At 41.4% G+C, this 20186-nt stretch overlaps 3 protein-coding genes across 20 annotated transcripts in view; all 3 read right to left on the bottom strand.

Annotated features, from left to right (window-relative positions):
• Positions 1-5499, bottom strand: part of sf1 (splicing factor 1) — a 12896-nt gene extending 7397 nt beyond the window's left edge. For 2 of the 4 annotated variants that reach the window (XM_031874230.1, XM_031874231.1), the window contains exons 1-3: positions 4385-5499; positions 3621-3752; positions 1775-1850 (exon numbers count right to left, since the gene is read on the bottom strand). In XM_031874230.1, coding sequence (XP_031730090.1) covers positions 1775-1850; positions 3621-3752; positions 4385-4646 — 470 coding nt within the window. In that variant the 5' untranslated portion in view covers positions 4647-5499. The remainder of the gene's footprint in view (positions 1-1774; positions 1851-3620; positions 3753-4384) is intronic. The other 2 variants (XM_031874232.1, XM_031874233.1) reach the window with 2 other exon arrangements.
• Positions 5500-5600: 101 nt separating this feature from the next.
• LOC116398169 (RNA-binding protein 4.1-like) lies at positions 5601-17392 on the bottom strand. Of its 10 annotated transcripts, none has more exons than XM_031874235.1 (4): positions 10238-10622; positions 9455-9513; positions 8200-8623; positions 5601-7374 (listed from the first exon to the last, which is right to left on the bottom strand). In XM_031874235.1, the coding sequence occupies exons 3-4, from the start codon at positions 8603-8605 to the stop codon at positions 6524-6526; spliced, it is 1257 nt and encodes a 418-aa protein (XP_031730095.1). In that variant the 5' UTR covers positions 8606-8623; positions 9455-9513; positions 10238-10622; the 3' UTR covers positions 5601-6523. The 10 variants fall into 10 exon arrangements, with proteins under 10 accessions (XP_031730095.1, XP_031730097.1, XP_031730098.1 ...); XM_031874237.1 differs by lacking the exon at positions 10238-10622 and adding an exon at positions 9797-10227 and having other exon boundaries at positions 9455-9516; XM_031874238.1 differs by lacking the exon at positions 10238-10622 and adding an exon at positions 9797-10227.
• LOC116398171 (RNA-binding protein 4.1-like) lies at positions 8537-18913 on the bottom strand. Of its 6 annotated transcripts, none has more exons than XM_031874248.1 (6): positions 18695-18913; positions 17584-18085; positions 17344-17475; positions 13830-14259; positions 12760-13502; positions 8537-8623 (listed from the first exon to the last, which is right to left on the bottom strand). In XM_031874248.1, the coding sequence occupies exons 3-5, from the start codon at positions 17434-17436 to the stop codon at positions 12775-12777; spliced, it is 1251 nt and encodes a 416-aa protein (XP_031730108.1). In that variant the 5' UTR covers positions 17437-17475; positions 17584-18085; positions 18695-18913; the 3' UTR covers positions 8537-8623; positions 12760-12774. The 6 variants fall into 6 exon arrangements, with proteins under 6 accessions (XP_031730108.1, XP_031730106.1, XP_031730107.1 ...); XM_031874246.1 differs by lacking the exon at positions 8537-8623 and adding an exon at positions 10719-12553; XM_031874247.1 differs by lacking the exon at positions 8537-8623 and having other exon boundaries at positions 10719-13502; positions 17584-17717; positions 17831-18085.
• Positions 18914-20186: the final 1273 nt, after the last annotated feature.

The following is a 20186-nucleotide window of genomic DNA, read 5'->3' as shown; positions in this document are numbered from 1 at the left end:
TATATATATATATATATGCGCTTTTTTCCTTTTATGCTTCAAGCTTCCAACGGTGACAACCTGAAACACCCCCAGTTGTCACTTTAGACTGGGGAGTGATTGAGAGTGCTGCAGCTCTGCAATCAACTTTTTGGTTGCTGTGGAAATGTCTGATTATGGAGAGAAACTCTATATACAGTGTTCAGGCGACAGGGACTCTAGCTAACAAAATGTCAACTTCACACACTCTAGAGAGAGCCACATCCTGTGGGAACAGATCCTTATGGAAACTAGCTTAGAAGCTGGCCACTGCTTTTCCAGAGCACATACAATTCTAGCAGTTTTCTTCCAGACCTCAAGAGTCCAGAGGGAAAACTGGAACACGCCCCCTCCGGGTGGAAATGCTTAAAGCCACATGAGGGGAAAAACCAGAGATGACGAGTGACAAATCATTGTTAAGTCGAAACCAAAACCTATTGTATGTTGTCATGTAGGCTACAGGCCATGAGCCCAATCATCACTGGCAAAAAGTTAGAGAACATCCAGTAAGTCAAAAAAAAAAGTCAGCAATGGCAATATCAATCGACGGGACTTGAGATCCTTTGTGTACCAACTAACGTTTCCAAAAGAGCCAATTCATCAGAACAATTTCAACGTTAACGCTAAAAAAAAAATTACATTTAGAGTGTTGTGACCCAAACCTGTTTCAGAGGAAAATCTTTATACAGTATGCATCATGTATGTATTCATATATATTGACACAGCACTCTACATCAGACACATTAAACAAGCAGTGGGTGGGCAATGATGTATAAATACTAGAGGGCTAAATCTGACCACTTAACAGTCAAGTCAAATGAGAAATAATCAGAGAAAAAGACGGTTATCTTTGTTCTGGCAGTGATTTGCTTAACCGTCTCAGCTGAATGTGACAACATCTCAACATACTATTGCCCACGCAGTCAGTCCCATCCACATCTGACACTATCTCTTACAAAACGATCGCAATTCAATTATTTGTTTGTCCAAGATTGAAACAGTCTGTCAATACATCATAATGAAACTGAGATTAAATTGATTAACAAATGAATAAAAATAGAAAAAGCTGAACACAAACAGCTGAAGGATGGTAGTTTGGCTGTGAGCTGACTTCCTCCTCTGAAGACCAAGAGATTCGATTGAAGGCTCCATTGTTTACCGACAGCTAACTGTTTCAAATGTCAGATCGCTTTTGATGCAATATTTCTTTAAAAAATATTTTTCTAATTAAATTGAAAACAAACTGTAGTAGAATGTTTTCATTCAATGTAATTGCAAACACCGTCTCATTTTCTTGAGGAAAACGTATGAATAGATCTCATTCATTGTAAAGCGACTGATGGTCAAAAAATAGTATTTCTACAAAATGTTGCACTCTACTGTACAGTTTTAAATTGTTAATCATTTCCAATTATCAAAAGTCCTCACTCTGTAGGTAACCATATCTATATTTAGCTCACACATGTGTATAGACCTAAATATGAAGATTAAACAAGCTATACAAACTATAATGCTCAGCGGCGAGGGAATGGTGAGCTTAATAAATGGATTCATGTGGATGGATTCTACGCTCCGACACTATGAAGAACATTTTTAACTGGTTTCACTAAACTCTACATCTGCCAGCTAACACTACTGTGGAGTCTGAGATGTTGGCTAACAACCACATATATACACTGAAAATCAACATTTTTCTTCCAAAAAGTCAAGAAGGTAGAGAAAATGTTACTGTTCATGGGTTTAATCTTTTTCCGACCTGTCCTCAGGGTTAACAGGGATTCCCAGGTCTCCTGTACGCAGTTTACGAGTCAGGTCTTCAATCTGCAGTTGGACTGGAAGAATTCAGGTTAGGAAAGAAAAACAAGGATGGAGAGAAATGTGGTTACCACAACAACATCAGAGAGACAACGCTCTGCACATTAGAGCACTGTCTCATACATTACTGAGGTAAAGACAAATGGTGAGTCTGTTAAATCAGAAATAAAGGGGAGATCAAATGAACATCTGGTAAGACTAAAGCATGAAATCACTTATTCATATGAGAGGACATCAGAGGAACACATTACCCAATGTCAATATGTTCTCCAGGTCATTGACATTAGCATAGACCGGACTAACTTCTTCTCAGACAATGATTCAACATGGAACATATCAGTTAATGTCTCGACCACCATTCCTAAAAATGCCTGCCAATCCATCATTATTTCAAACCTCTTTTTTTTCTTCCATGAAGACGAGCTTCACATACATAACATATTTGGTTTAACGGCTTTGGCATTTTAAGGACACATCGGGTCTGAAGATCACTGATTGGTCTATTTGTTTAACACGTTTCTACAACAAAAAAGCTGATCGTAGTCACTAGTTGCACTCCACAGATCTAACACAGAGGGGCAGCAGTGACAGACAATTCTTACACTTAGAAGGCAATGAGAAAATAAATTAATCAGTCATCCCATGCACATTATGAAAGCTGCAATGAATACCCCCAAAACACAGATTCACCAGTCACTGAAACAATTAATTTGGATTATAGAGATGAATACAGGCCCTGTGAATTTTGGTTGACAGCAATTTCATCCTAACAACGCTTCCCTTGGACTGTTTTAGGGGATCTACTGAATGAGCAAAGGAAACAATATGTGTGACCAACAGAAGGTGGGCACAAATGAATGTTTACATACCAAAGAAGTACAACCATTACCAATGAGCGCACAGAATCAATAACGATGTCAGTTATTGACAAAAAGGACGTATCTGCTTCAGAACACCCTGTTGAGGGCCTGTGAAGACAGTATGTTGGTGCTACACTGCTACTGGAAGGCATTTGTGATTAAAAATGATGCGTTTCATATGATCTTTTTTTTTTTTACAGGCCAAAGTAAGAGCACAATAACAGTGATTAAGAGTTTCCCAATTTGCAGTGTCCACTAAATCACCTGCTTGAGTAACTTAAACATGTTGGATTGATTTGCCGTTGAAGCAGCATTGCTCACACTTTGACCAATAGAAACAGAAGCACACTTTGGCATGTCCTAAACATTATGAGTAACGCCTCCATGCACAGGAACAATACTGATGATGTGTAGGGGATCAAGCAAGACGGTGAGTAGTGAGCTGCAGCTCAGGACAGATATCAAGCAAGCACTGGCATTTAAATCATCTAGCTCAAACTCCTCTTGCTAATGGGTGCCCAATGGTATGCAAACCATAAGACCACAGAAGCACTTTCATTAAAGAGAAATATCCTTAATTAACACCTTACATCATCACATTATCATTGCTCATTGGATGTGATTGCTTTATCTCAACAGTTGGAGCAAAATTAGACATTTCCCATTTTGCGTGACATAGTAATGCCACATTCAATACATTGAAAATATGATAAATAGCTTATAGTTAGTAACGCGTCTCGTGGGTGCCTTTAGAGAGCTCTAACTGTTGGAAAATCAGCAAACAGGACATAAATGTTAAATTAATACTCGTGTGCACCATGTAAGACAACTAGAACCTCAAACACATGTTATTGATCAAACAGGTTATGAAACAGACCTGCTCTTATGATTACAGTTATCTTTTAATCATTCAAATTAAAAATGTACCTATATAGGCTCTCTCTTGATCCCGGGTCAATCCAGGGGGGATAACAGTGGGCATGCCAGGTATGACCGTCTTCTGATCGGGCGTCTCGCTGCTCCAACGACTCTTCTTCCTCGATTTCTTCGAACTGAAATCTACCGGGAGAAACGGGGGATATTATCCACGTTGGATGTAGAACTTCAATAGGTGACGGGGATGTAACGTGACATGAATTCAAGCGCCATTCAACGCATCTTGCTTATCGATAAGTGACGTTAACAGCGGAGGGAACTTGTGACGTTCATGAACCACTAGTAGCCACAAGAAGCCGGACTGAATATAACGGTCGTCATACCCAACTTGAGATAAGTCAAATGCGACCATTAGGCCTTCAAACGTTAAGCCCATACCATGGTTTACACAACTATGGTTAGAGTTTTTATGCAAAACGATTTCGACAAGGCTCGATCTTCTGTCAATAACGACATGACGTTAACTTCTAGCACGGCGCAGCAAGTTAACATAGCTAACGTTACGTCCCTTTATTAGGCTCATGGCCGGTTTAACGTTACGTTTGAGGTGCAAGTGCAAATCTTAACACTGGTTATTGCAAATGTAAAGTGGGATATTCAGCAAAATGTACATGCAAACTAACGTTAGCGGGACTCTCCATTTTGTGCAAGGCCGATGCTTTATGTGCGGCCTTTATGTTACTTAGCTACATTCGCTACATGGCTAGCTTAAACTCATTACGCATGTTTTGTCACGTTAGCCGTGGTTCGGTTACCTGGTTTGGCCAATCCGCCAACCACAACTGGTTGTTGTGGAGCCTGGGTCGGAAAAGCTGCCGCAGGATTGAACTGAAGAGGTTGTGGAAAAGATACGCTTGGCATCGGGGGCTGGAAAGCTTGTAGAGAAGGAAAGGCTGCGGGCGGCCCCGGTGCTGGCATCATCCCGTTCCCCGCACCAGGCCCGGCGTCAAATCCTCGTTTAGCGCCAATGCTGGGGTGCAACTTCCCTAAAGGAGTTGCGTTTGCGCCCGTGGCCATTTTCAGTGTACTCGAACGTATTAGTCTCCGTTAAACTAGTCGACTCCGGTATAAATGTGATTAAATTGAGAAAAACAATATTATACAGCGTTGCCCACAATCCACCCTCACATTACTTTAATCAAAATGGCGCCTAACGGAAACCCACAAAAGATGAGTCCATGGCCGATGGGGGATGATCCGCTGTAGTATGAAGCATTGCTATTGGCCAGACCAAGCCCCTCCCCATAGGCCGTGTTCTATTGGGCAAAGCTTTTTGTTATCCCCATTCTGAACACTGATTAGCTCTTTTCAATATCAATCTCCTTATGTTTCTACCCAAACCTGAAAAGCACAATAAGCTCCTAAAATGTTGTGGCACTATATTTTTAACAGTGAATTAAAACATATTCCTAAGTATACAACCGTATGAAAATACTCTTTATTAAATCATCTGGTTTTGTTGTTTTAATTGCAAGGCACTTTCTATCCCACCAGTGCAAATACAATCCAAACAGAATAATTGTAATAATTATACAATAATTGTAACAGTGGAAAAGCATTTATTAGAGCTCGTCAAGGATCAGAATGAAATAATTGGAACTTAGTGTCCTATAGCAAAGCATTACCAGCATCACAGTGTCTTGGCTAAAGACCGCTTGCCGTTCACACCTTCAATATAAAAATTAATATATTGATGAATATGAATACAGTATCTAATGTGGCTAGTGATACCCAAATGAGTAAGACATGGTGCATGCCAATGTTATTGTATCTGCAAACTAACCCGCTGACCACATTTGTCACCCTATTTTATTATGTCCTTATACACTTCAGTCTATATGGTCTTTTCCTTTTTTCCCCCCAAGGTGGTCGACCCCCAGCTTATGTTTTGATTGACGGTTGCACTACTTTGACTGTAAATGCCATTTCACAATATACCAGATGACTCAGCACAATGAAGACACAAGTCAGTTTTCAGACTTTAGACAGACTTTAATTTTAATCTTGTCGTTAGAAATTAAGAAAGACAGCATCATGAAACTCCAACATATATCCAAAATGTGAAGGTTCATATTCATCACGGAAATGAAAATCTATTTAATGTGCCTATTGACAAAAAAAAACATGTTCACAATTATATTTGATAAAAAGTTCTTGATTTCACAAAAGGTTTGCTGTAACTCAAATACTAAAGTGTCACCATTTTTTAACGATGAAGGTCCATATTTGGGTACAGGTGTGACATTTAAGCCCACAGGTTAAACAATGTAGGTGATGAAGCATACAGTACTCAAAACTTGTTTTGCCATTGCTTCATGTATGCAGTAACAATGTTAACTTACACAAACACAAGTACACTAAAACGCACATAGATGCTGCTGAAAAAAGTATTAGTTAAATCCAATTAATAGTGACTAACCTTTAAAACATGCACCATGCACTATTTTAATTTGTTTCTATTCAGACTACATAGTGTATAAACAGAGCTTCTTTCAGAGGGGCAAAGATTCATTCTCATGAATAGATGTCAGCCAGGTTGTAGATGAACCCAGGATCTGCACTGCACCAATAACACCACACGTGAATAGGACAATGAAAGGTGGTCAACTTGTGTCAAGTGTTAGTTGTACTGTATTTTGATGTACCTAGAATGAGATCATAGCATGTGAGGGCATTCAAGCATTCACGTTGAAATCTACTAGTTGGCTATTACGGTTGGTAAGCTTTATTGTAGCCTAATTCTTAATACCCACTCCTCACGTACACACTTTTGCCTGTGATATTACTAATGAGATGTTATGTTTAACGTTTCATTTTCAGTGATTCCAATGGCACTTCGGCTATCCTATCCACTAAATGACAGGCAGCTCTCGCCTGGCATCGTGGGACATGGATTAGTATGTATATCGTGCCCGATCAGCGCCCGGATGGTCATAGGTAGAACTCCTTGGGGGGGCGGGCACCGGGGAAAGGCGCGAGCGCTCATATGCGTATCCATCTGCCTCGACGGGGACTCTCCGAATCGGACTTCGGTCACGTGCGTAGTATGAGGAGACCGGGGCTGGTGGAGCAGGGTGGGGGGGGCACTCGTATGGGTCGAGGCTAGAGGGGGGCAGACGATCCCTCATTAAAGCTGTGGAGGATGATGTTGATGGAGCAGGCAAGGGGACGGCGCGATGTTCCTCGAAATAACTGCCTCCGTAAGCATTGGCCCTGTACTTCTCGTAGTAGTCCACGACCCCGTACGGATCCCGTTCCTCGTAAGGCGACCGTCGCATCGGGTAGGCTGGTACCGCGCCATAGAGCGAGCCGTTGCTCCTGTATGCTGCCTCGCTGCCGTACATCCGAGCCATGCTATGTTCAGCGACAGCGCTTAAGCCGTAACCGGGGTGCGGCCCGTATCTCATTGCATTCTCGTAGCCCGAACCCCTTCCGTACCCCGCCATGCTGCCGCCGTGACCGGCACCCCGGGAAAAACCATGAGCAGGAGCATAGCCGCCGCCATAATCTGGGTCGCCACTGAAGTCCGGTTGATAACCCCTGTTGCGAGCATGCTCGCCAAATCTCGAGTCATCGTATCCATCAGACTTTGGCTCTGAGCCGTTTCTGTGGAAGCCATTTTGGTCTAGAGGGCATTCTTTGGACCAGTGGCCTTCCTGCCCGCAACGATAACAACCCGATCTGTCTCCCATTCCCGGCGCAGTACGGAGGCGGCTAGTCGAAAGCTTCACGCTCATCAGTTTGCCTTAAAAAGAAAAGACTCAATAAGGACTTATGCCTGCATCCAAATATTTGACATTTCTTGTCTGGCATACAAAAGTCTCCTAACCAATCAGTCTGGTAAAAAGCTGCATTTAAAAAGAAATAGCACTGAGATATGACTTAAGATTTAAGCATTTAAAAAAGGTATTAAAGCTGAAATCCGTAACTTCCCAAACATTCTTACCCACTGCAGTGGCAAAAGGGAACTCCCGACAGTGTCGATACCACAGAAAAGACCGAGATGTGATAGAAGGTTGCACGCAAGAGAGCTATCAGCTAATGCTAAAACACGTTAGCAAAGTTTGACAACACAAATTATTCAAGGGTCCACATGACGAAGATTTCGTCATATTCGCCCGTGACGCCAAAGGTTCGCACATAGCGTGCACAAACCAAATAAAGACCAAACGGGACCACGCGCACACCTGTTCTCAGCCCTTAATGGGCCCGTGCAGTTGAATTGGATTTGTAAAAATACAATCATGGTTAGTCATTACTTCTAGTATTACACTGAATGTACTTGCATTACCAATTAGAACAGGTGTGACCTGATAAGTCAGTAAATTGCAGTAAGTGCCCATTTGTGCTTTACAAGAATCCAGACAAACCAACGACTTTACGGATGCCAGCTTTAAAATAATAAGCGCTGCCTCGCTTTCTTCAGCTTCCCGTTATCCTTCAGTTGTCTCTTTGTACTTACCTGTGGTGTGTCGATTACTTACCCATCAAACCACAAGAACAGAATGACATTCTTGATAATACATCTTTCAAATAAAAACTCCCTATTAACCCCAGCCCAAGAGTTCACCTTTAAAAGCTGTGTTGTCTAACTGATTAATGGCCTCCACAGCATCCTCCATACGATCCATGTGAACAAAAGCATAGTTTTTTACTATGTCACACTCCGCCACAGAGCCAAACTCTTCAAACTTGGCCCTCAGCTCCTGGTTGGTGCAGCCAATGTTGCCGACGTGCAGTTTTGTGGATCCTTTCGACTTGCTGCGGCTCATTTCTACATTCATCGGCATGCCATTCAGCTCATAATGGTGGAGGTTGCTGATGGCTTCCTCCGCCTCCGCTTTGTCATCCATGTGCACGAAGCCAAAGTTCTTGACAATAGTGCACTCTCCAATCTTGCCATATTGGGAGAAGAGAGAGCGAAGTTCATCTGATGTGGTGTCCGGCGACAAGTTCCCAATGAATATTTTCACCATCGTGGAGCTTCCACGTCACTAAGGGAGGAGAAAATAAATCAAGATTGTAAGTATCATATTCCATTACAATACATTTATGAATTGAGCAAATTTCCCTGTTGTATTTACACCCAAGTAGGGAAAGCCCTTAAGAATTGGCGTTACATATTTTGTCAAGTTGTTGACAAGTTCATTTTTCAACAGAAAAGTATATCTTGATCTCAATTATTTAGTAACCAAATTCAAAGAATGAATATCAAGGCAGATGTTTATGCTAAAAAAAATAAAATTCATCTGATAAGTCGCTTATAGATTTTATAACTCAAATACCAATATTATTGGTATCAAAAATTCCAGTATTGGCTGGGCTCCAGTAATAAGGATTATTCAGATGTATCAAGTATGTCATGTGTTAAAGGTTTGCAAAATCAATATATATACCTGCAGATTCCATCAAAATAAATGTGTCTCATGCTTCATTTTTTGATTCTGTGCCAATTCACATGGAAGAAACATAAAATTGCATTGCTACCACAGATTCAGTGTCATAACTCTTTTGTTTGGACTGATGTTTCAAGTTCACTGTTTCTTTATGCCACATAAAACTCTACAAGGACACTTCAAACGATGAATAACCGAGGACCATTTAAATTCATCCTTTAAACAACTTCAAATCACTAAACAATATATGACAATGGAAAAAGAAATATAGCAGATTTTGGTGAGTATGTGGAAACAAATGTAACACATAAGAAAGATGCATCACTTCTTCTGGAATTAAATATGTATTATCATTGGTTGTACACTAACACGACTTGATACACATTATACCCACAGGACATGAGGTTATTGTTCAATTATCATCAATACCTTTATAAGCTGGAAGACTGTGCTGTATGTGGAGGTTTAACAATAAATCAACCATCAAACTCCTCAAAAGAAAGAAAGGATCATGTTAATTAACCAGATGGCATCCAGTCACATTCATACATGAGGAACACATTAATACATATTTTTCTAAACATAAAATGTTTAGAAAATGTGGAGCTCATAGCTGTTCCTGTGACCTGGCTCGCTATTTAGCGGTAAATTGAGATCCTTTTGTGCAAATCCCGATCGAGAGTTTATAAGTACGTTAGCTAGTATTGTCTGCAAAACACAGAACGGATTTGCAACGTATATCTTTGGCGAGTATCGATAGGTATACGTTACCAGCACGTATGAATGACATGACTCAACATAGACACACAAAGGTCGAACACCTAAGATATATCTGTCGTTTTTCCATCGTCAGCATACGCTGCGCGTCGTGGCTCTGCATTTCAACAACGGTACTTTCGTTAACGTTACGTTCACGTTAGTTGCTAACTAAAGTAGCGTTAGCCAAGTTAGCAGAATTACCGAAATGGTGGCTTAACAGTTAACGTTATAGCCATAACATGTTGGATTTTAGTCGATAGCAAAGTTATTTCTCATCACGCGTGTAGGCCTTAACTAAACACGCTGCACGCTTATAGCTAGTCTGTAAATTAGCTTAGCATAAAACCACATTTGCTATAGGCCTAGCTAGCATTAGTAGCTGGAGAACATTGGCTTATTTCCAAAAAAAAGACACTTTTAGGTTCACTGTGTTGCATTAAAATGATTTGCTACCTTTTTTAAGCTGCGGTGTGCGCCTCGACCCTCGGAGAATGAAATGACGACTGTCGCTTTACCGACTGACATTGACGTAGCTAGCTCGTGACCATGAAAACACCATGCCAAAGACATACAGCTAACTCGGTTAGCACCTTTGGGAGGGACCGCAGGCCGTCTATGGGAGGGACCATAAACTGAGTATAACAGGGAGGTGCTAACGTTACATTTAGTGCTACGCCTTCATGTGATGAGATGAGACAGAAACAGTGAAACCACAGAGGAAAATAAGCAGAATGCAATAAAGCACATCCCATGTCATTTATATTTGGGCCAAACCTTTTGGCGGCCCTAATCTAACAAAGAAACGAAGTTTAAAGAACGAGATAGGGATGTGCTACAATTACAGTATTTATGCTCAATAGATTTTGGGTCTAGCACTCTACCGTAAATCCAGTTGTTGAAGCGCAACCTCATCTGACAAAATAAAGAAATCAAGTTTATAATGTAGTTGGAAACATTTCTTGTTTATGTATATTTGCAATATATTTACATTTCTTCAGCGTGCGCTGTTCGAACAACTATTAAAATAACTGAAGACTAGGATGCATTTTCTAATAGCTGACAAAATAAAATGTAATAGAAGCACTTGTTGAAGAAAAGTAGCCCTTAATTATGGCCATAACTGTTAAACATAGATTTGTATTCTCTGTCATCATATCTAAAAGGTTAAAGAAAAGACTGGAAACTAAACATTTTTCTTCTTTCCTGTACCAATACTTTTAGAGACCCCTTGGAGGAGTTCCCACCCCCCATACTGGCAACCACTGATCTAAACAAATGTTGCATAGACACTACTGTAGATTTCTCCACACCGTTTATACCGTGGTCTGACAGTAACATTCCAAATGGTTGTTGTCCAAAGAATATTTAGTCATTAAAAAATACACACTGACATTCAATTTGATCCATATTGCTCACTTAGGGTTAAGTTTGAAGGACTTTCCAAAGTTCTGAACCATGACCTGTACCCACAACCAGACACCATTAAATCAGGTTCCAAACAAAGAATAGAAGAATGTCAAGTGTCACCAAAATAATTTTGGCTTCATTAAAAATCGTATTCACTTTAGATTTTGTAATCATGCTGGTACTTTTACAGCTAGTATGAAAAATACAAACCTCAAATCCACCTATATGCAAAAACAAACGAAAGGCACCTTCAACAAAACAAGTGCCTCACGATTTACACTCCCCGAGTCCTGCCTCACATTACTGTAGCTAGATAGTATGAACATCTATCCCAAACTTAAACTCACCAGATGAAGGGATATTTTCTGTTGCCATTACCGGTGGGACAAAAACACAGTCAATGTGTTCCTGTGTTAGCAGCCCAGTGCATGTCAGCTGCCGTTCTTATTTTCAAAAAATTGTATTCAATTTTATTTTTATTTTTTTAAACTTCTGATCAGCAGACAATTTGTTATAAAAAAGTATGAATGTTATATTTTGCAGACACATTCAAATAAAGGCTGGAATGTTTGCGATTATTTGTCTTGAAATAGGTACTAACTCAAAGTGTGATTCTGTGTCCTCAGCCACTTCAGTTTCATGGATATGGTTTTAAGTTCTTTATTGTCGTCTTCAGTGTCAATCACTGAGTCCATTCATGTGCTACAGAGGCCAAAGAGAGCAGGTTCTTTTCCTCACCCACCACTAGAACGCTTACCGAGTACTTCACCCTTTAAACGGTTTATGCTGTGACGAAACATACCGTGTCCTCACCTTCACAGCACATTGATAAGACACTAATGATGATCATTTTTGAAAAAACATTTATATTTATCCATATAACCGATGTATATCAAGTCCATGTGTGTCTAGAAGCACGACAAGATTCTTCTGCACCACAAGCAACTGATGCAGCACAGGTTAACCCTCATTCCACTCAAAAAAGGAAAGTACATATTCATATATTGAAACAAGAACACTTCTTCTATATGACAAACTGAAGCCAAACAATTGACATTTGCTGAATTTAACAAAGAAACAAAAAAGGAACATGGCTTGAAACTGAGCTGGATCCTGCAGAGCGAGTGAGCATATTGTTTTATACATCATGAATGTCAAACGGTGCCGTTCATTCTTATTGAAAACAGGTTAGGTGAATGCGATTGAAAGAACAATTCATCCGCAGGCAACCGGCATCTCAGGTGCTCGGAAGATGCCGACACAATTTCCAATCTTAATTTCCGCACCTCGCGCAGACCGATGGAATCACGGCGCTTGAAGAAATGACGGCAAAGGGGAAAGTCTTGCGGTTCACAAACAGACCTAGAAAGAGAGCAAATTCCCTTTTCAGAAACAGGGTCAAACCCCCACTATAGCACAGCTTCAAAGGATTCAATACCCTAAAAAAATCCAAGGTACAAAGGATCTCCGGGATCCCAGTGCCCACTGACCAGTACCGTTTTACATTTAAACGTCCCACTGTTCGGAGAACTAATAAATTGTCACACATTGGTTACTATGTTGCTCACCTTGGCACGAGGGCTTTAGTAATGCGCATAGCGTGGCGCGTAATGATCCTTGGGCCGTGGAGCAGCGTAGGAGCTCCGGGAGCCCGACCCCGGTGACAGGCGTGTTCGCTCATAGCCCGACGAGGAGACCGGCACTCGTCTGATCGGGCTGCGGTCCCGTGCATAGTATGCGGCAGCTGATGAGGACGAAGGCAGTGACCGACGGTCATATGGATCTATACTGGAGGAGAGCTTTGAGAGGGAGGAGGGGGGAGGTGGGGGAGGGGGGAGATAGGACATGCGACGATCCTCGAAATAGCTCGAGCCGTAAGGGCGAGCTCTGAACTTCTCATAATAGTCAACACTGCTGTAGAGGCGGCCACGGTCGTAAGCTGGTGACCTCTCCGGATAGGAGCTTGCTCCCCTGCCGGCGTACCGATCCCCCAGCTCAGCACTGTAGCCGCTGAGCCTGCGAGGGGGAGGCGGCATCCCACCTACGTAACTCGCACGACTATACGCAGAGTCGCCCATGAAATCAGCTGCTGCAGATGCCATCTCGTAGCCGCCCCTGCCATAACCATGGCCGCGTGGGGGGCCTCGGCCGCCCCGGCCTCTTGTGTCGTCGCCGTTGCTACCGTTCCGACTGACAGGACAATCTTTCGACCAGTGACCATGTTTCCCGCACACATAGCAGCCAGTGTGCTCTCCCATTCCCGGGGCGGTGCGAAGCCGACTGGTGGACAGCTGTACGCTCATCAGCTTGCCTTGTAGGGAGAGAGAAGACACGCATGAGACCGTGGGGTTCTGACACCAAGCGGCTCTTACCGACTATAAAAACACCGTAATCAGTGAGCAAAGGCATGAGCCGCGCCATGGGCAGGAGATTTCTGCCCTGTTCCTCACTGCCACTGGTTTTACAAGAGACATTGACAAAGTTTAAAGCGATTACTTTCAGTCCACCTGGTCAATTAATGTTGAAAAAAGCCGGTGGATTCTACTTGTCATGAGAGCCCTACAGCGACAGAAAATAATCCAAAATTCGTATTTATAGACAGCAAAGACAACTAGCTCTCCCTCGCCAAAGAGTTCACCTTTGTAGGCGGTGTTGTCCAGCTTACTGATGGCGTCCATGGCGTCATCCATTCGCTCCATATGAATGAAGGCGTAGTCCTTCACTATGTCACACTCCACCACTGTGCCAAACTCCCCGAACTTGGCCCGCAGGACGTCAGTGGTTACCCCTTCGCCGAGGTTGCTGACATGCAGCTTGGTGGTGGACTTGGGCCTCCCTTTGCTCATCTCCACATTCATGCGCCAGCCGTTTAGCTGGTGCTGGTGGAGGTTCCGGATGGCCTCCTCTGCTTCCGACACGTTGCTCATGTGTACGAAACCATAGTTTTTGACAATATCACATTCTGAGACCTTTCCGTACTTCTCGAAGAGCTCACGCAGCTCCTCGGGTGCGGAATTGCAGGCGAGGTTGCCAATAAAAATTTTCACCATGATGAAGTTCGGTGTATCCTAGAAGATTAAAAAAAATATGCTGATTACTACTGTAAAACCACAACCAATATTTAATGAGATGAGATTAATAGAGATGTGAGGCGGTGCGGTTATTAAATAATATTAAATATCTAGCTAAAACTATAGCAGTCTAGGGCCGTCCCTATATCAGATGTTCACAACACAATTATCGTGGCCTAAAGAAATCAGGATAATGACATTATTATCTATAGAAAATTTAAAAAAATAAAAACAATGTAAATTTCATTTTTAACTTTATTGTGCATTTTGTCTCTTTTTTTGGCAAATTAATTATACCCAAAGTACCAGTATAGTGAGGTGGAGAGATTCTGTAACCATAAAACTGTACAAAAGCAAGATTTGCACAATAAATAAAAAACAGTTTAAAGTTATCATCAATACCGGTATTTCGCTATGTTCAGTTTTTATTCAAACCGTTTTAGGGAGATATTGATTCAACTGTATTATCATTTTAGAGGATGAAGCTTGTGGTGCTGTTGAACTCGACTGCATTGTACAGAGTGTGTTATTTAGCCTACCCTTGCTGACATAGCGTGGACAATATAATAGAAACACTTGAAGGATAATACATTTATAACCTGCCATCCAAAAATGTTCATGAAACCTTAGACAGCAGCACCAGGGGACACATTTAGGTGTGGTGTCGCTCCTTAATCATTAGAAAGCAACACCTGAATTGAGATTTGTGGTTTTCACAATGATGAATTCATTGGATCTGAATTTTAAAAGTTTTCATGATTTTTATAATACAAAAACGTGTGCAGTAGTTAAGTATTAACTGAACCATTTTTCTTTTTTGTTTTGAACATGATTTGTTGACTGAGGGACGAGGATGTTCTGGGTCGATCTTCACGATTGGCATCCGGCCAATTCAGGCCTATATTAATGTATCCTCAGTATCTGTTGAAATGAATCCGATCACATTCCGACCCTTTCTGTTCTGTGCTTGACTGTATTTTTGTCACCTCAGCCTGCTAGTGTTGCAGCACGCTGCTCTCTTGCTGCAGCCAGACTCAACCCTGCGAGCATTTTGCTCAACATACGAGTGAAAACAACGGTGTGAGAACGTGAAAATGTATTTGGCAGCACTGCCATTTGACTCTTCTGACAGCTGGCTTGGCAAACTATATGCTTTTACTCAACTCTGACAGTAACGATTACTAGAAGATCGTGTCTTGGAAATGTGAGCATTGTGCAATGTGTCGCAGTCTCCCATTTTAGCATTTATATATACCATAACGGTAATGTTAACGGATCAATCAATTACAGTTTGAAAATGTTTTGAAATAGGACCTTCAGCATTTGGATAGAGATCAAGATAAGATGGACCGAATTTAGATGGTGACGTAAGTTATTACAGTGTCACATACACATTTAAATCAACATTTGGTTAAATATAGATAAGATATTGAATCAGATTGAGTATCGGCAGATACCCAATATTAAAAGACCAGGACTGGGATAAGGGTCAAAAAACGTGATCGTGACACAGACATCCCTACTGAGAGATGATGCATTAATGAAGTGAATTGTATTCTGAGCTAAATCTATGTACATATAATTGCCCACATCTAATTTTAGTAGTTAGCGTTTGTTACATAATACATCACAGAGTAGGCAAAGTTGTCAGTAAAAGGTTTCTATAAAAACTAAACATAATTTTCAGGGATTTAAAAGAGTTAAACTATTGCGGTTTGGTGTGTCAGATTTATGCCATGTTGGACTGGTTTGCGATATTATGTTACACCATCTTAATTTAGCATAGAATGAACTAGGTTAATATGACACTCATTGGCACAGACACATCATGCCAAACTAATCGTTCAAAACGGCGATGAAGATCTACTAAACCGAGGAAAACTTTAGTGTATGAAAGGGTCAAACTCGGGTCACAAGTCAGTGTGTAGCCGTCGTGCTTTTGAATGACAGCATGTAGCATGTTCCAAGCGAGAGACACACCTAAGCTAACAACTTTGGCCTTTATTGTTGACTAGCTCTGACAAGTTGGCATGATTACTTATGATACGATTTTAACATAATTTCCTCACTAAAATTAAGTAGTTCAGAAACACTGAGCGTTGGTCTGAATTCCACACCATCTACAGTCTGGCGTTTGCTTACGTAGATAGGTAAACATGTCACAAATAAGCTAGCGCGTCTTACTAGCTAGCTAGCTCTTTCAGTGTATGTTGCATTACTCACAAAACTAGCCCAAACAGTCCAAACGTCTCGCTCGTCTTTTTGCGCAATGTATTTAGTGTGCAACGCTTCCATGTTCGTCCATATTTCAGTGTAATGGCGTTCTGAAGTTTGGAAAAAAAAGACGTATGAATTCAGTAAGCTAACATATTAGCTAGCTAGCTAGCTATTTACTAACTAACGTACGGTTGCTAATTCAGCCAATGTCCATTCAGAGAACATCCAAAACAACTACACGATGACAGCTGCGCTTTACCAACTTCCTAAAACGTATTGCACCTCTTGCTTTGACCTTACAATCTCTAACTCACCGATTAGACGACTTAGGCCTTGAAACCAATGAATGAAAAGTGAAATGGCGGCGGCACAACACCCGTGACGCTGCTGCGGTTTCTTCTACTTCCGCGACCACATCCTGCTTCGTTACCGCCACCAATCGAGTGGATGTCTGCACTGTAATCGTACGCATATGCCAAATACTATGTGTACTAGCTACATACTACAGTACTAGTCCTATAACTTTACAAAAATATAATTTGGATCAACTTGAAATGTTTAGGATGCAGCTGCAATCAATGGTAAGAAGATATTTTCTAATAATAGTATTATTCAATATTATTATTATTTAAAAAAAATAGAATTAATTGATAATTGCTGTTTTTGAACAACAGGGAAAGACAATAAAGAAATGTCAACGATAAAAAAATGAAATCACATCAGCCTTATTCTTGAACTGATGCTTGAAATAGCAGCGACAAATGGAAGAACCTCATCGGCTCACTTTGTTTCAACGAATCATATATTCATTACTTATTTTTGAACTACTGCTTCTTTCAGTTCATTTTACACTGATATCAGTACCTTGAGGGCAGCGCATTGTGGGAGGAGTAAGAGCTCAGTCTGGTGGATGAAGTTCATCGTCAGCGTCCCGTTCTCCAGATAATGTTGTTTCATGTCGATGGCTTTGTGTTCTTCCTTCACTCAACATGATACCTGTGAGGAGAAGAAGGTGGTGTAAATTTAAACACAAAGGCAGCTTTATTCAGCTTTGGCAGACTATTATGACACAGTTAACTATTTGTATGTTATCTAAAATGTTACATTTTTAGAGTGTGTCCCTGGCCTCTGCTGTTTCACTTAGGTCTTCACGTGGCAATAGAAAAGTTCCTCCTTAACATCGTCAGGATACAGATCATCTTCTCAAGTCCATTCAAAATGAAGACAACTACAATTATCTGTAAATATTAAGAGGGAATTGATGTCATCAATACGGATACATTTAATGAACTTCTGTTAATCTTGCAAATGTTAAAATGTGTGTCCTCTGCTTTTTTTGTTTTGACGTTACGTGCTCTTTGGGTCACATGCAGGCTGCAGCCTGGAGGCCAGAATCTACAGGTGAGGCAGTGATGCAGGTCGGTGACAAAGGCTGAAGGCAAGATCTAGAACAGGTTGTTGGTGAGTTGAAGCTGTCTCTCAGAATTCACTGGCGACGGGTAGAGGTTGATGGCAGAGGCTGTAGGTGAAGGTTTGAGGTGTAGCAGTTTGCCAAAATCTTCAGGTGGAGGTGCAGGTTTCCAGAAAAACACCTTTCTGCTAGTATCTGAAAGTGTAGATGAAGACGAGGGGTTTGTTGATACATCATTCAGAGCCTAATTTATTTATTTACATCTCATTCAACTGGGCAAGATTCATGGTGCTATACATGTGATTTGAAAGATGAATGTATCTATATACAGATGTACTGTCGGTGTGCCTTTCATTTGTAATATTTAAACATTCAAATTGATTGAATGATATTTATATACACAGACAAAGACATCTTTAAGTTTGTGTTCCCCTGGAACCTATGTCCTTGTATAAATATGATCAATAACTTATTATTTACTTGTTATTTTCTGTACTTCAAAGAACACTAGTCTTACATGCAGCATTATAGCAGCATTTTGACAGCAATTACAAAGATGTTGTAGACATGCAGTTATGAGATGTCACTGATGGAATGATGTATTAAATATCGGCCGTAAAAATGACAAAACAACCATATTTGTTTCTTCATTTTGAATATGAGTTTGGTCTGACATTTGCAGAGAATATTGACATCTCAGAAAAACACATTTACACTGAGGCTTCTATTGAAATATCATTGCACTGACCTTCACTGAATCTGATGATAAACTGTGATGCTTGCAGGTGTGTGCTGGTAACTTACCGCCTATGTGTAGCTGCAGAGACGCCGCCGTCCTCCCATCCCAATCACCGTGACGGTGAGTGTGGACAGTGTATCTGCTCCCCTCCTCTGCCTCGGCTCTGTTTCACACTCTTGTCTCCCTCTTCCCATCAGCAGCTGTGCTTCTGTCAGCATCCACTGATCTCCGAGCTGCTTAATGCCGCCACACTCTCCTCCGCCTCTCCACGCACTCTCAGCCCGCTCTCCCTCCTTCTGTGCTGTCACTTGTTTTTATTGCACGATGACATGTTCTCTCTCTCTCTCTCTCTCTCTCTCTCTCTCTCTCTCTCTCACACACACTGTCGCTGTTAACTCCATCTCTCCTTTGTTTCAAGTCTCATCTCCACCTCTGCCTGGTTGCATTTCTCTGAGGGAGACACAACACACTCGCACCCTCTGAAAGATACATCTTAATGTGAGATAAGAGGAGAAAGATGAAAGTTTGATGTGGAAAATGGGTTGTTGCATTGAGTTGGAGGGAAAAAGAGAGATGGGGGGATAAATAGGAATGCAGAGTGAGGATTTCAAATGCACTACGAGACTTGAATTGGTTATTAATAAGGTTGAGAAAATCCAAAAAGGAGTGCAAAGAGTGTACACTACAAAAAACACATGAATGAACTAAAGCTAAGCTGCTAAAAGAAAAAAAATACAAGCGATGAGAATTTTGTTACTCTGATATGGGCAGGAAGTAAAAAAGGTTCTCTATACAATACATTAAAGTAGCAGCAAATCACCGTGTGCCTTGCTTTTTCCACATAGCCAGGGAGGCTATAAATGCTTTTTGTGCATGGCAGTGCATATAAGCGAGCCCCACGGCCGCCGCTCTACACTGCTCTGCACTGCTCTCATACGGCAGTTACAGCTGATAACGACGGCGTTGGCGCGGAGGGGTAGCGCCCACCCTCCAGTTCCCCCTCAGGTAAACACTGTTAGCTCCGTCAGCGCTTTCGCCGTAGTTTGAACTGAAAGCTCTGTTAGCGTCGTTGGCGCCGTTAGCTGCTAGCAGCCAGCTCAGCCGTCGCCATGTTGAGAACCTTATTTGATGAGTTGAGAGTGTTAACGTGTTGTCAGTGAACATTTTGCTGACACGTTTAGTGTCAGCCTTTCTGCGATTTGGCAAATACATTACCCAAAGTTAATGTCATTCACCTGTATGTGGACGTAATTTCTGGGGTTTGGAGGAAGATCATGGGATGTAATTGAAAGGTCCAGAAAAAGCTATTAGTGGACCTTTTCTTTATCAAACACAAATCCACGTGTTTTAATAAAATAAAACCTAATCCCAATAAAGATCCAGGCACGGTATATTGTAGAACATTGTATTTATTGATATACTGGCGTTGCATATTGAGCTAAAGCTCTGAGACTGATCTGACATCAGCCATCTGTCACCTGATGGAATAATTGCTCTTATGACACCAGCCTGTGCTTGTTTACAACCTCCACTGTGAATGACCTTTTGCTCTCTCAT

Source organism: Anarrhichthys ocellatus, unplaced genomic scaffold (assembly GCF_004355925.1).
Source record: "Anarrhichthys ocellatus isolate YVR2014 unplaced genomic scaffold, GSC_Weel_1.0 scaffold79, whole genome shotgun sequence".
NCBI lineage: Eukaryota > Metazoa > Chordata > Actinopteri > Perciformes > Anarhichadidae > Anarrhichthys > Anarrhichthys ocellatus.
Note: the sequence above shows the minus strand (reverse complement) of the source record. Positions and strands in the feature narration are given on the sequence as shown.

What these genes read in the sequence shown, in the direction of transcription:
- LOC116398169 (XM_031874240.1), bottom strand. Translation starts at nt 8,605, where the DNA reads ATGGTGAAAATATTCATTGGGAACTTGTCGCCGGACACCACATCAGAT. An exon ending in AGACAACACAGCTTTTAAAG is followed by an intron (nt 7,375 to 8,199) that starts GTGAACTCTTGG and finishes TTTCTTTTTAAG; the next exon opens with GCAAACTGATGAGCGTGAAG.
- LOC116398171 (XM_031874248.1), bottom strand. Translation starts at nt 17,436, where the DNA reads ATGAAACAACATTATCTGGAGAACGGGACGCTGACGATGAACTTCATC. An exon ending in CACAATGCGCTGCCCTCAAG is followed by an intron (nt 14,260 to 17,343) that starts GTACTGATATCA and finishes TTAATCTTCTAG; the next exon opens with GATACACCGAACTTCATCAT. An exon ending in GGACAACACCGCCTACAAAG is followed by an intron (nt 13,503 to 13,829) that starts GTGAACTCTTTG and finishes TCTCCCTACAAG; the next exon opens with GCAAGCTGATGAGCGTACAG.